Source organism: Hypomesus nipponensis, chromosome 11, assembly GCF_054491055.1.
Source record: "Hypomesus nipponensis isolate SF chromosome 11, ASM5449105v1, whole genome shotgun sequence".
Lineage (NCBI taxonomy): Eukaryota > Metazoa > Chordata > Actinopteri > Osmeriformes > Osmeridae > Hypomesus > Hypomesus nipponensis.
This window is the reverse complement of record NC_140371.1, coordinates 12,298,199-12,313,650: the sequence shown is the minus strand read 5'-3', so window position 1 is coordinate 12,313,650 and position 15,452 is coordinate 12,298,199. Positions and strand designations below refer to the sequence as shown.

The window sequence follows — 15,452 nt, the reverse complement described above, 5'->3', positions numbered from 1 at the left end:
TAGCAAACTCCTTTGTGCTGCAATTTGGATAGATTCCCCAAAAATATTTTGCACAATATTTGTCGCCCAGAAAAATGAAAAATACATTTCCAAGTTAACCAATGCACCCTCAAGCCTGCAAGACAAGATGGTGTCATTTAATTAGCTGAAGTGGCAGTCAGAAACACTTAGTGAATCTTGACTTTCAGAAAGAGAGCTTTCAGGGCTAGTCTGACACGGTAAACTACCAGTGTGACCATGTCCATAACACCAAAAAGGAGGACACTATAAGGAAATTCAGAATCACAGTATTTCGTGGAGAGTGCGCCCCTCTACAATATAACTTTTTGTGATTGATATATGATGTATGTGTAACAGAATAGGATTTTTTTTATTGAAGAGTCAAAGTGTTTGTTAACGGTATTTGTATTTATTCAATGCATTGTGGTGTTCAAAAACTGAACACTGAGATTAATCTTTTTATTTGTGAACTTAAAATGTACAAATGTAATTACAGGTCACATAAATAATAAACAAATGAATAAATGTTTTAAAAGCATAAAGAAACCCAAACAATTTGGTTAACATTTAACGGCTCGAAAAGTAAAGAATTTCTAAAGTGATTCAGTCTATTGGGGACATGTGTGCAGTGGCTTCATCTGTGCACCTGTATTCAACAAACTCCACCTTGACCCTCTGCACAAGCTCAAGAGATAACAGCACCTTTGTCATCATAGACATGTGGAGAGCATTAAAAAGAAAACAAAGATAAAGTCTAAATTTACATTAGGAAAACATTTTTTGATGATTGAATGTGCCTAGCTTGCTAGCTGATGAAACTCAAGACAAGGTTTAATTATTAGCCTGATTTAAATACAAACTTCCACCAAACTCGTTTTAAAGCTAGATAGACTCCTGATCGTGACTCGATCCTAGCTACCTACACACCATAGGTCCATTGGTCTAGTTGGTTTGCTAGTGCCACTTTTATGATGTACTACCAGTTTGCTCTGTGACGCATGATGAAGAAAGTGTTTGTCCATGTCTTCATAGACGTTCATAAAAGTTCAGTTGAGTTCGGGATTTTAGTAAGCATTATCAATCTGCAGATTGGGAGAGAAAACCAGACCCCTGACAATAAAATGACAACACGACACCAGGCTTAGGTCTCAATGATGTCTCTCTCTCCTCTGAAAGCCGGAGGACCATCTTTTATAGGGCACAAGAATGTAAACATAGATTGTGACAGTCAGGCAGTAATGACGGCAGTAATGACGTAACGAACAGTCTCAGAGAAAGAGATTCACTGCTCCCAACACATGACAACTCTCAGACTAAAGAGTTCATAGTTGGAGCTCTCCTTGTACGTTTAGCCAGTACTTTCTCCTGACCTTGAACATCTATTAACCCTGACACATAGACACAATATTCTCTTATTAATAGCAAGCTTACATGAGAACATACTAACTAGTATCCAATGACTAGTTCTATTGATTAGTGAATAATGTAAGCTCACAGGAAATCCCAATTTCTTCCACAGGCATAAGCACAGCTAAAGTTATTTCTTCACAGATAACCAGTGTTACTGATAATAAAGTATTTCACTGTGCAATATAAGGCTACTTATGTCAGCTACTACTAAACATAAAAATATACTTACCGAAAGCTCTTGAGGCTCCATCCGTGTATGCCTTGCATCCCAACTGCGGCCACGACCAGTCTAAGGAACCGCTTGACCCACCCAGCAATGTTACGTTGCCTTAAAAATCACTGGACCGCTATACCACCGACTGGTGGTATGGAGGCTTTACAGCTACGGAGGCACATATTGTTGCACACGCACACAGGTTGTGGATTTGTACCACGGCAGAAGTGTAGCAAAAGTCACGTGTAAAAACACAGCCACGTGAGAGGCCAGCCTTTGTGACTACATATTTGAACAATGTTTTACACATACACAAATCTCATTGTGCATTTGTGGATCGTGGTACGCATTTGTGGATCCCGGTACGCATTTGTGGATCGTGCTGTGCAATTGTGAATCTTGCTGTGCATTTGTGGATTGTGCTGTGCATTTGTGAATAGTTTTGCTACAATAATGGCCCCATAGAATGCACCTAATGAGAAGCTCAGCTTCTCAACTAATTAAAGGAAAAAATAATTAAACCATTTAATGATCATGAAAATGCAAATCAGAAGAATCAGAAATTAGTTTAATCGCCAAGTAAATGTACACAAACAAGGAATTTACTTTGGTGGGCAGGTGCATACAGTAAACATAAAACATAATAAGTGTCATAATAATTACATCATATTTGTTTTTTTTCATTCAAATTGCCTCTTAATGATGCATTGACTTCATAAACTATGAGGCATTGCTTTCCCCTACACAAAAGTAGATCAGCTGCTTTTCAAAGTAAAAAGTCGGTTTCGGTATAGGTATCGGCAATACTGGCCCTGTATTTACTTGGTATCGGATCGATACCAAATTTTGCAGTATCGCCCACCCCTAATTTGACCAGTGCATGCTGGGATTGCGTGACATCAGCTCCCGGATGTACTGTGTACAAAAATGTGTAGTCAGACTGTTCGTCATCCTGCTTACCTTTAACGATGTGTTTTATCTGTATCCCTGTTCCAACACACCTGATTCAAATGAATGCAGCTCTGCAGAAGCCTGCTTAGGACCAATCACGGCAGCACGATGGCTCAGTGGTTAGCACTGTTGCCTCACAGCAAGAAGGTCCCTGGTTCGAACCCTGGTCGCTCCAAGTCCTTTCTACATGGAGTTTACATGTTCTCCCCATTCCTGCGTGGGTTTCCTCCGGTTTCTCCAACCATCATAAAGACATGCATCGAATAAATGTTGGTGGTGGTCGGAGGGGCCGTAGCCGTTGATTGTAAAGCCACGTTTCTGTCAGTCTGCCCCAGGGCAGCTGTGGCTGGTTTGACTGTGTCTGAATGAATGAGTGTAAGTATGAATGGGTGAATGAGAGGCGAAACATTGTAAAGCACTTCGAGTGCCGTCAAGGTAGAAAAGCACTATATAAATGCAGTCCATTCCATTTGAATCCGGTGTGTTGGAGCAGGGAAACATCTAAAACATGCAGGACAGGGGTAAGAACCACTGGTCCAGAGGTTGATGCCTCAATATGTGCAAAAATAACAGACATGTTTACTGCTGTAGCTTCAGTTTCTAAGCCTACAGTACCTGACATTTTGCAAGAACAGGTGAACATAGAACGTGGAGGAGAGGTGACTGGCCATGGCACCTGGCGCGCAGATGGCACTGGGGACGGGGGGGACATGTCCCCCCCAGATTCCTAGGAACCCCGATCCGTCCCCACCACTCTCCCTACGTAAGGCGACAAGCATCAGTTATAACTGCACAGCTGATTAGGCGATGTTAGCGTGTGTAACGTTGGCCACACAAAAGTACTAAAACACTTGAAAAGAAAAAGTGTATAATGATTATTTTAACGTATTTTTGGAGCCGTCTTTCGTACTTTTAGGCTTAGCGTCTTCCTGGTTGTCATGGAGATGACGTTAGTAGGCCCGTTCTTTTGGCTGCTTAAAATTGGAATGTCTCGCTGCTTTTCATTCAGTGCTCAAATTACTTGGTAGCCAGAGGGAGCCGAGCTCCCATAGAGTGAGGACTGGCTCCCATGAAAGCAACAAAGTCAAAAATCTGAGGGGGTCTCTCATATCTAAGGTGTCTGACGTATGTTGCATTGTAATATTGATCTTAAACAACGCTCATTATCCCTGTACGCCGCGGTCTCTTACCATTAAAGACGTTAAATTAAATTATAGGCTACTACGGGACGTACTAGATGCAGATTTAGAATCAGAAAATATGGCACTAGCAACAGCTAGTTCTAACCAGGGATTGCAGTATCGTTCTCACTTTTGTTACCTCAGTATTGCACTTCAGTAGGCCTATATATACTGAAGCTGCAATAAACATTGCATATATGTACATATATATTACACAAAATAACAAATGGAGTTGGAATCATTTGCTGACAGCTTCGTCACCCCCAGTTCCAAAATTCCATCTGCGCCCCTGCATGGCACCTGTCAGGGAGAGGAGCAGGTGTCTGACAATGAAGCCAATGAGGGACAGAGTGAGCAGGAGAGTGTAATTGAAGCAGTAAGCATGGTAGCTAGACAGGGGCAGTTCTACACAGGGACCTACAGGGGCCAGTGCCCCTGTAAAAATGTCCCTGGGCCCCCCTGTGCCCCCCCTGAGCTGACTGAATAAAAAGAAACTTGCTTTGTCTATTTTTTTAAACGTTTTTCTTCTTCTAGTAGTCATCATGAAACGAGGAAGGGACATTGCAGCCTTTTTTGCCCCAGTAAATAAAAGGTTAGAGAAACATATCAAGGCATTGAAAGCTGAGGAGCTGGAAGAGAGAGAGCCAGAGCCTGTATGATTTTAATGTAAAGCAAAATTAAAGTGTTTAATGTTTAAATATCATTTAAACACCCCATAAAAAAAACACCCCCAGTAAAATGTGTCTAGAACCGCTACTGTAGCTCCATGATTAACAGGGACTCGCAGGGCGGGTGCAGGAGGATAGTGTGTGTGGGTGGGCGGGTGTTGGACCGAAATCTCACGCCCTGCCAGAATTCCACTCCCCTATGCGTGAACGCGCGCACTGCCTATAGTGTTATTAGATTGGCGAACCGATACGATTTTTACGAGTAAAATGTTAAGCCTAGGTTCCCTTGTCTTAGGCTTTGAGAAAACTGTCAGTAAGCTATTTTATTCATGTTTCATTTAAGTGATGTTGCGCTGCAATTGAGAGACTACGATTTGTATGTCGTGCTACAACACAGGATAAACAAGTTTAACAAGTGGGAGACTTGGTCATGAAAACAGGTCAGGGCTGTTTACGGCAGACAGCACAGACTATCTCCTGTCAGTTGGAATTGAGCACAACACTGATGGAACCATCTGAAGCAGCTGTCGCAGGGTTCAGCAGGTATGATGTTCAGGTGTTGCCAAAATCCTATTTATTATTTATTACCTTACCTTAGTTTGTATAGTAAATTTACATTAGGTAATGCTAGTTGGATTATTGCTACATTTGAATGTAAGAACATAACATTAGTTGAAGTTAAGAAAGAGATAAATTAACAACTAGGATAAAATAACACGCCCCTTAAAAAAAAATCTTGACCACACCTTTAGCTAGTGAACGAGATATACAGGGCAGGTCTGTGCACAAACTGATCGATCTGCAAGAGCCTGGGAACTGTAAGGAGGAATCATGCAAAAAGTAGGTTCTTCGTCAGTCAGACAGACAGTCTGGCAGAATACGTTGTTTTATTAATACAGGGTAACCAAGAATGAACAGGTAGCCTATATTTTTCTAGAGCTATTTCTTGTGTAGCCTAATTGAAAAATACGAATAATTATTTGTTTCGAGAATATAATAATAAAGGCAACATAAGAACGAATTGCAGATGCTCATCGTAAGGCTGTTTTTAAAGGCATTGGCCGGGTTTCCCAGATTCGTTAAGAAACCCGGCCAATGCTAAGAATTATTTGTTAGACTTTTTCTGCTGACGATTCTGAGATACTACAAATAACACTCGGATATTACTAGTATATACATTGTTAATAAGAAGAAAAGAGCAATCAGCGGAGAGTAAATGGTGTTCTTGCGGTAGTATTTGTGTGAGAGTCTTGGTGAGCGTTTTGGCTTTGTTGATGAGTTTGCCTGTGGTTGCATTTGAACTCTTATCTACCAAACTTATTTCAATGTTGCATTCATACTCTTATCTTTTAAACTTGTTTCTATGTTGTGAAAAATCTTAAAACTAAAAAGTAGGATATGTCTTACATAGAAATTAAAATCCAACACTTGCAAATGATCATGATTGACAAAGTGTGATACACACTATTTACATTCATAGACTTTCTTTCATCCCTCATTTGTTTATATTACTGGATGTTTAAGAGTATTCTTGAATATTCTGTAACCTATTTTTGCCTCAACAGAAAGAGAGTCCTACAGAGTCCTACTCAAATCTGAAGGTTACTGTTCTTAGAGCAAAGACCAGCTATTCCCGTGATTATTGTGAGTGTCCTCCAAACATTCACAAATGTTTAAGCAAACTAAATAAAGGAATATTATTACCGTCAAACTAAATTAAACTTGGGGGAATTCTAAACAGAATGGATTATTATGGGCATGAAGGCATGTTGGCACAGAATTGACTCTTTAGGTATGTTTATAGATGAATAACATGCTTTTTGTAAGTGAAGAAATCCGTTGATCCTTGTTCTTTGCTGCTACTATCTCTCCATATATCAATCCATAATGGCTTCTCTTGTGTTTATGTATAGGGTCAGAGTCCGACTGCTATGTCACTTTACATCTGCCCACGGCCTCCTCGAATAATCACCGTACCAAGACTGTAGACCATAGCAGCACCCCGGAGTGGAATGAAACTTTCAACTTTAGGGTCCAGACTTGTGTAAAGGTAAGTCATGTTATCCTTTTTGGTCAAACAGCAGTCAGAGCATGAGTCTATGATCATAAAACATCTGATCAGACACAGTCAACAAAAGAAAGATCAGTAACGTTATCTTACCATAACGGATCATTCAAACTCACATGGTACATGGTATTTAACACCATGTGAAGGCCAGTTGGTATCAAAAACCTGTTACAAGTTATTCTTTAATGTGATGTTATGCCTGGAAAAGAAGGCCACTGAGTATATTTGCTCAAGCACATGTGACACATTTAATGTAAATTGCTGGAGCTGCACCTCCCGCGACCCAACTCCAGATAAGCGGTTGACGATGGATGGATGGAAATTGCTTGACATTACGTTTTACTAGTTAGGCTGGTTTCTATAAATTAGGCCTATCAGATTACTATTTGGAAATTAATTTTAAAAAGTATGGAAAGAATAACATAAATAGTTATTTTTGTTTTCAGAACATCCTGGAGATTAGACTGTATGATGAGGACACTTTCATAGATGGTGATGACTTGTGTTCAGTTGTGTTGTTTGACATCAACAACCTCGTACCCAGAGTGAAGGAGACTAAAGTCTTCAACAGAGACTCACAGGTGAATAATAGGCCTTTCTGAAACTTGATTATTCTAGACCTTGGAAGTATTTAGTAGCATATGACTTCATTTTATGGAATTAAAGTTTGTATTCTCACACACCGTATTTCACTCAAATAAACTTAACTAAAAAGATAAAATCAATATTTGGATGTACTGTATTCTTAGTCTTAGTTAGAGTTGGATGCTCTATTTCTTTCAGATGAATGATCAACTGTGGATGGAATTTCAGCTGCTTGAGTGGTATGTGGCATACTGACTAAATGATGCAATATGGCAAGATTCATGCATAAATCCATTACAAGATATTTCTTCTTTTTTTTGTGCAGTGATGATCCTCCTTGTAAATATATTTCAAACGGAATCCTAATGGTAAGTATTGTGGCATGCTAATGACCTGATCAGTTTGTGTCACTGTATTTCTGTATTCACTGTACGTATGTATGTTAACAGTACCACATTTTATATTATGTTTTAACATTTTTATCACTGTAATCATTAGACTCTGCTTAGTTTTTTGTTTGTATTTTTTTTTATCTTAACCAAAGAGCTGATTTTTATCAGTAATTTGCTAAATGTTGTATCCTAGGCTGCCCCACTCACTGCTGTGGATGTTAGTTTGATCGACAAAAACTGTGAGTAGAGGGTCATAGTTGCAACATTTCTGTCAGTCAGTTAGTTGTCCATGGTTCTGTGACAGTCTTGTGTTTTTACAGTAAAGCCGGACATGGTTTTGAGTCTAAGAGGAGCATATAATGAAGATCAAAAAATGGCCAGTTCAGAACAAATTACAGAGCTTGCAAAAACCTTGCGGTTCTATGTGAACAGAGATCTGGAGACAGAACTCATGATAGTGAGTTTACTTTTTCCATCTTTCATCTGGCTACTCATCAGCTACAACATGAACTACAATTAGTTGTACAGGAAATGTTACATTCCTTGATTCAGTCTTCTATAGAATCTGCATTTAGTTTAAATATATGTTGTTCATATATGTTTTCTGTTGAACATCTGTTCTCCCCAGAATCAGCTGGACAGCTCGAGTGGCAGTTCAGCAAATGCTGTTCAGCTTCTGAAAATGCCAGTCAAAGACCAAGTTAAAGTGTCTATTCCCTTTGGAGAGGTACAGTATGTACTATACAAGTACTTGTTAAGTTGAGGAGGGTCTATGTAGCAGGTTAAACTAAGTCAAGTATGTAATTAGGCCACCCGCGTCAAGACAAAGCTAGCTTTTCTTTGGCGTAGGTGGTAGTGGTCGCGCTTGGGATGCCATAGGTGGCAGGTTTGATACCAGCGAGGTACAAACATTGGCCAAGTGAACCCTCTCATGGAGCAAAACCACATCTGTTACATATAACTGGTGTCATCAATGCACAATGCACGAGGAATACACAACTGCTACAACTAGAAGGATCCAAACAAAAGCATGTGACTTTTACATTCCAATTCATCTCATTGACATTGAATGTTTTCCAACACAGGAAAAGCTGGACTTACTTTTGAAAACGGAGGACCGGTAAATGTGCATTGCATGTATTCGTGTCAATGTTTTCCATTCTATATATGATAAATATGTACGCTTATGTGTACACACAATATATTATTTACAGCCCAGAGACAGATTTTCAAGTTCGTTTGGATTTCAACCTTTCACCCCAAGAGAAGAAGTTCCTGGAGCAGAGAAGAGTGGTGGTGGATCAGGCCTTAAAGAAAGTGTTGAACCTTAACTCTGCCCGTACACTTAAAAAGGTGCTCTGAAAATACATTTCCTTTGAGGTCACATTAACTTAAATTAGAAACTGTAACAATTACAACAATATGCAGTTAAAGGTCTATCAGATGTTTTTTAAGTCTATGTCTACTACTGCGTCTCTGGCCCAACGAATACCCAAGTGCTGCTCATTTATGTTCCTCCCTAGGTACCTGTAATAGCTGTTGTGGCCTCAGGGGGCGGGACTAGAGCTATGACTGGCATGTATGGGAGCCTGAGGGGCCTACAGAGAATTGGCCTTCTGGACACTGTGACTTATATTACTGGAGTGTCTGGTTCTACCTGGTGGGTATTACCACTCGTTAAGTGGCCTCTTACAAACATGTATTCTAACAGGTCTGTGTTATTGAAACACAATTATCTTTAACACTGCAAAGTGAAAAATCCTTAAAAATTGCAGATAAAAAAAGAAGAGGGGTCAAAATAATTAACCGACAGAGCCACATCCCTGTTTCTGGGTCATTTTTAAATTTCAAACTTGACAATCCCTGAAAGTTAGTTAGGCTGGTGATTACACAGGCACAACCTTACATGCAGGGGCGTTGTTAGACCCTTTTTACTGGGCCACGTGCCCCAGTATAAATCTGCTGTGCCCCAGTAAAATCAAAAGTTTGAGTTTTAACAATTTACTTAATTAGTCAGTGCATTCATTTAGATGGATAATCCCGGAAAAAACGCAGTAGCCTACTGCTCAACGCTTGTAAAATCAAAGCAGTTTAACCAAAAACACAAACCGATGCCTGCAGAATTCCATGTCAACTCGCTCTTCTGAGCTTACCAAATAGCCACTAGGGCACGCACACAGAAGTCCAAGTGTCGGACTCGGACACAAGAATTGAGGTAGGCTAAGAAAACATTACAAAACTAAAGAAAGTTAAAAAATGGTAGGCCTACCATCTTATTTTGACAAAAACATAAAACAATATTACATGAAGCTCATAAAACAGTATTTGCGCTTGAATGAATACGGAATGAATGCGCGCTGGCATTAACTATTGATGTCCCTGCCAAAGACCGAGGTGAAGTTAGTTTCATATTCGACATTCGTCTCACATTCGGAAGACGCTGCTTTGCAGTGTCGCGTTAGGGACCGGGTGAAAACTATACAATTTAAAAAAATGATGACTTTCATAATATTTTTATGAATATAAAACCTCAAACGCCCACAGCATAGTATTCCAAAAATGTCTATACCTGTCCCTGCCACCAAAGCTGATATCAAACCCGCATCCCTGAACTGTTGTCTAGTGGGTTAAGCAAGGGGAGTTTTTATCCGAGTCGTGTATTGTGCAGAGCACACTTGGAGGAAACAAATGTAAAAGGGGCCTGTGCCCCAGTAGAGTTTTATGTTTAACAACGCTTCTGCTTACATGTAATCAATTCCCTTGGCTCTAACAGTCATAAATGCCATTCATCAAGATTATGCTAGCATGACTAGCAGATGACTTCACCACTTTAATTCTATGGAGGGTTATTTATATTGATCTGAAAGTAAAAGTGAAGTGAAGTAAAACACTAAGTCAATTCTAAACTAGCTGGTGTGCTAAAAAGTTACCCCAAATGCTACATATTTTAAGGTAAATCTAACAGGAAAACGACCTAACAGTCAGTGGTGGGGTATTTACAGTGTAAAGTTGTACGGGCTTTGCACTTGTGATAATTGCAGAAATATTAGCACTTTTGGGAATTTTGATCGGAAGAGTCTACCAAACCATAACTATTAACGCATCCATAAAATTCCTTTTTGACAGGGCCATGGCCAAATTAAACGAGCAAGATGATTGGTCCCATTGGGACATGGAAAAGGCAATTGCTGAACTGGAGAAGGAGATCACAAAGAGTGCTCTTAGTGCCTTCACCTTGGAGAAACTGCAGTACTACAACACTGAAACTGGAAAGAGAGAGCAGGAGGGACACCCAGTGTCACTCATAGACATGTGGGGATTGGTCATCGAGGAACTGACCCATGGGAAGGTATAGTACACTCACGATACTACACAACACCCCTCTGTTACAGTGCAAATCAGGGGTAAAAGTTATTTAATTGCTTGGACACAGAAACGTCATTGTAATGCACCTATGCTGGACCCCACTATGTACAAAAGTCATTGTTCAAGCATCCCAAATTCCAGCCTAAAGTATATGTGTTAATTACTCCACTGTTTGTTAAAAGAAAAACAGCCATACTCTGTCTGAGCAGCAGAGGGCAGTGTCAAAGGGCCAAAACCCCCTCCCCATCTACACTGCTGTCAATATGAAGGAAGGAAGGAAAGGCACTACAGCTGAGACAGGTCATTAAAGCTCCTCTTCAGCTAAAGCAGCTTCTGGCTTTCTCTTGTTATAGGGTCTTTCGAAATTTGTAAGACCCAGTTAAAATTACATCACTTTTAGCTCTCCAAAAAACACATTTGCAAATAAAAAATGTTGTTGAAAGACCACATTCACATAGCCAATGGGTCCTATTGTCTTGCCTTGCAATGCCATTGGATGAATGTGGTCTTACAAAAAAAAGAAATGAGTAATTAGAGAAAAGAGACGTTGTAATTTTACAGCCAGGGGTCTTACAAGGTTAAAAGGTTTGACTTCATTTATTGTATCTAAGAAATATGGATACAGCACATTTCATATGTATATTAGATGTGATTTATGCTTCACATGTGTCTCATACCTTTCTATTTCATTTCTTCCTTTCCTGTCAGAATGGTGTGAGTTCACGCCATATGAAGTGGGGATCCCAAAATATGGGGCTTTTGTCCGTACTGAAGATTTTGGCAGTGAATTCTACCTAGGTCACATGATCAAGAAGCTTCCAGAGACACGTCTCCCCTATCTAATAGGTGTGTTTGTGTACATCTATGCATGTTTGCACGTGTGTATCACAGTATTTATCATCTTCTCTGTCTGTCTGTTGACAGGACTATGGAGCAGTGTTTTTTCTCTGAACCTGACTCAGCTGTGGACAGCTTTCACTGGAATGCCACCTTCCTGGAGCCCATGGCTGGGGGAGAATGTGAGCAACATAGGTAACGACCTATTCCTCTTAACACAGTGGTTGAATAGAAGTTTGTGGGTAAAAATGCAGCATTATGACATGCTGTAGATAGACTGATAGACTAAAATAGCAATAATGCATTCACTGTAAGTCGCTCTGGATCAGAAAGAGCATCTGCTAAATGACTAAATATAATAATGCAACAGAAATTGTTTCATCCACATATTTTGCTTAGTTTAGAAGTAATTCCAAGGTGTGCATCCCCTTAGCTACTCCACAGTCTTACTAGTGATCATGTAAGGATTAAGAAACCACGGGCCCCTGGGCCTGGATGTGTCAAGCCCCCCCTTCACCGCCAAAAAAACAAACATTTCTCTTGGCAAAACATTTTCTTTTTTTTGTCAGGACTAATATTGATATTGTTGTTTAAAAACGCAAAAGTACTAGAGTAATCAACAAAATTTAAACAACGTTTATATTCCAAAAATATTTGATAGTTGTAACCATAGACTAGAGTGTACATTTGTAGCCCACACAACCCTCTCTCTTTCTTGAAAAATTACCATCATAGGCTTAACAGTATTATATTTTCAATAAATAGTGTGTTGGGGGTGCTTAGACACAGCTCTAATGCTATTGTTTTGCACTTGCTTTTTGGATTTCTCCCTAAAAAGTAGAAGGGCCCATATTGCATGCCCCTCTAAAGTCCAATCGATAAACTGAGGGGATAAACACTCACTTGAAAGGTATCATGATGGTTTCTTTCTCGTGACATCTTCAAAGTGAATGTTTAGGCAATTTTTTTTTAATCAGTAGGACTTTTGGGGCCCTGTTACTGTAAAGACATTACTGACTTAAGGCTAGCATATACCGGCTACGGCGCATATCATCATATCAATAGTTAGTACATATCAAGTTAATAACAGCAACGTCACACAGAGACTCTGGGTTAGGGGCCCCCTGAGCTCATGGGCCCCCGGGCCTGGGCCCGGTAGGCCCGTTGGTTAATCCATCTCTGCTAGTGATATGTGTGATTAGCCTGTGTTTGCTTCAATTACTTTCATCTGCTCTCCATCAACTTCTCCCAAACTTCTCCCACATAGAAGCAGACAGTGAGCCAGTTACCCTGGACACATATCTCCTCACGCCGGTCACCAGCACTGCCAGCATGATTTACAGCTTTTTCAAGAGTCGACCCGTCATCACTGAGATATACAACTTTATGCGTGGATTCTTCATGCATTACAATTATAACAAAAACTCAAACTTTACTGCCTGGAAAGGTGACTTGCTGAAATGTTTCATAAACACTGTGAAAATGTGTTTAAATACCTTAGTGTTTTGCTGTTTCTGATTATGAAAAAAAAGTATACATTCTGTTAAAGGGGATTTTACGGTTGGCTAAAACAGAACCTGGGACATAAAATGACTCACATCAACATTCTTTCTGGCCTTCCATGTTTAGATAACCACTCTGATGCCTTCCCAAACAACCTAACACCAGCTGACTCCAAACTGCACCTAGTTGATGCTGGCCATGCAATAAACATTGGTTGTCCTCCTGTGTTGCGTCCCCAGAGGGGTGTAGATGTCATCCTGTCTTTCAGCTACTCATGGGATCCGCAGGATGTTTTAAAGGTAAAGAGTAAGAGACCAGCCAATTTTTTATTATGCAAGGATTAATTATCAGAATTATCAGACTATTGCATAGTCTAGGTAGTAGGTAGTATTTGACTATGGCTATGAACCCCTATCTGAAAGTGCTTGAATGATCTGGTTGTCCACTGCTACTATAAATCAGTAGTCCATATTGATGGATGATTTTGTTCCATCTAAGGTTATAAAAATAACAAATGATTACTGTGAAGACCACAAGATACCCTTCCCCCACATTGACTTCAGCAAGCTCCAGGCTGAGCCTGTGAGAGAACTCTACGTCTTTGAAGACAAAGAGAACCCAAAGGCTCCCATTCTGCTGCACATGCCCCTTGTCAATGTTTCTTATCGAAAGTTCAAGGCTCCTGGTAAGTGCTCTCTGATGATGCCAGGACTACATTCTGTGAAAGCTGTCATGCCCTTTGTTGTCTTAAAACAGTAAGACATCATTTGTATGTACTTTGATGATACTTGACAGGTCAACCACGGAAAGGTGAGGAGGAGATGGAGGCGGGGAAAGTTGATGTTAGCTCTGACTCTTCTCCCTACAAGACCTCCAACCTGACCTACTCTGTGAAGGACTACAGGTCACTGGTGGATCTCACCACCTACAATGTTGTCAACAACAAGGATGCGATCTTGGAGGCTCTTCGCAGTTCCCGAGAGAGGGCAGTGCCTGTGAAGGAAGAACCGGCCAAGAAAAAAAAGAAACATTAATAAAAAATTGTATTATATAAGGATTTGGTTTTTCCGCTAAGAATTTAATTCAACATAGTTTGTAAGGCTGGGTGTCACCATGCCCCCCACCTCTCATATGCTAAAATCTGGAGTTGCTGGACAGAGTCTCTGCTTGATGGGTCTCACACCACATTGTGTAACTTACTATCGCATTGCTACTCATATGTTGATGAGAAAGGGTCAAGATGTGGTCTGATTGGTTGTTCTACGGATAATAGTTGGGTATAAAGAGAGTTGTGAAGCAACAAAGGGGATTCTTGATCTCCTGAGAATTTCTCCTCAGCTCCTTCTCCTTGCTCACTTCTTTATTTATTTATTCTGATTTTACAATAATCGTGGTAGCGTAGGTAAGATTTAAAACCTTAATCTTTGTAACATGTTTGCCTTGTAATTTATTTCATGCATTTGCAATGTTATTAAATATTTAATTTCAACTTTGACCATTCTTGCTCTGATTTACATGTAGTCATTTAGCATACACTCTTATCCAGAGCGTCTTTCAGTAAGTACAGGGACATTCCCCCAAAGCAACTAGGGTGAAGTGCTCAGCCATCTGACCCCAACATCTGATTTAACCCATATACTCAAATAACTGTAATTCCAGCATATTTGGTTAAGGTTAGTGCACTGTTCAGTTGACCTCTCTTCCTTTATGGAATAGTTTTGGTTGTTTGCCAAATCTTTAACTCCCCACGGTTGATCTTATGGAAGTAAGATAAGCCTGATAATTACCAAGGCATTGATGTTTCAATACAATACTTTCCACATAGCAAATCTCAATCAGTATTTGAAAACCCAAGGCATGCTTAACTAAAGAGATTTAAGCAGACCATCACTCATGAGAGTTATTGTTTACTAATTGACTTTAACCACACAGTTCTTTTGATGGGACACTTGGCACCCGTCCCAGATCAAATGAGAGTTAAAAATGTCATGCCTTGAGTGGTAGAAAGACTGTTCACCCTTCACTCTGTCTTAAGACCTCTAAATTGCTCTAATGGTTTCGGGTTGGATACACATTACTATATGAAGCATTCAAATCTAATTAGCCTTACTCCTCATGATGAAAGTAAAGTGAACTACTCTAATGTAGTGTTTCCATAGAATTCCCCTAACCATGTGGGTTTGCAATGCTGGAGACACATTTGTTAAGTACATTTACTGTAAATCCTTATGGTTTAAGACCACATCGAATCTGATGTAGACTGTACACAGAACATTA

At 39.9% G+C, this 15,452-nt stretch overlaps 1 protein-coding gene across 1 annotated transcript; it reads left to right on the top strand.

Moving 5' to 3' along the window:
* The first annotated feature begins 5,225 nt into the window (after positions 1 to 5,225).
* On the top strand, positions 5,226 to 14,628 carry LOC146268142 (cytosolic phospholipase A2 zeta-like). The gene is made up of 20 exons (XM_084709774.1): positions 5,226 to 5,264; positions 5,990 to 6,068; positions 6,338 to 6,474; positions 6,939 to 7,073; positions 7,276 to 7,316; positions 7,403 to 7,445; positions 7,663 to 7,708; positions 7,790 to 7,926; positions 8,098 to 8,196; positions 8,555 to 8,589; positions 8,684 to 8,822; positions 8,993 to 9,129; positions 10,596 to 10,818; positions 11,018 to 11,135; positions 11,544 to 11,681; positions 11,760 to 11,867; positions 12,940 to 13,119; positions 13,302 to 13,474; positions 13,674 to 13,860; positions 13,971 to 14,628. Exons 1-20 carry the CDS (start codon positions 5,256 to 5,258, stop codon positions 14,207 to 14,209), a joined length of 2,403 nt encoding a protein of 800 aa, XP_084565900.1. The 5' UTR covers positions 5,226 to 5,255; the 3' UTR covers positions 14,210 to 14,628.
* The last annotated feature ends 824 nt before the right edge of the window (positions 14,629 to 15,452 follow it).

What these genes read in the sequence shown, in the direction of transcription:
- LOC146268142 (XM_084709774.1), top strand. An exon ending in GGGTCCAGACTTGTGTAAAG is followed by an intron (nt 6,475 to 6,938) that starts GTAAGTCATGTT and finishes TTTTGTTTTCAG; the next exon opens with AACATCCTGGAGATTAGACT. An exon ending in AGGAACTGACCCATGGGAAG is followed by an intron (nt 10,819 to 11,017) that starts GTATAGTACACT and finishes GTTTGTTAAAAG; the next exon opens with AAAAACAGCCATACTCTGTC.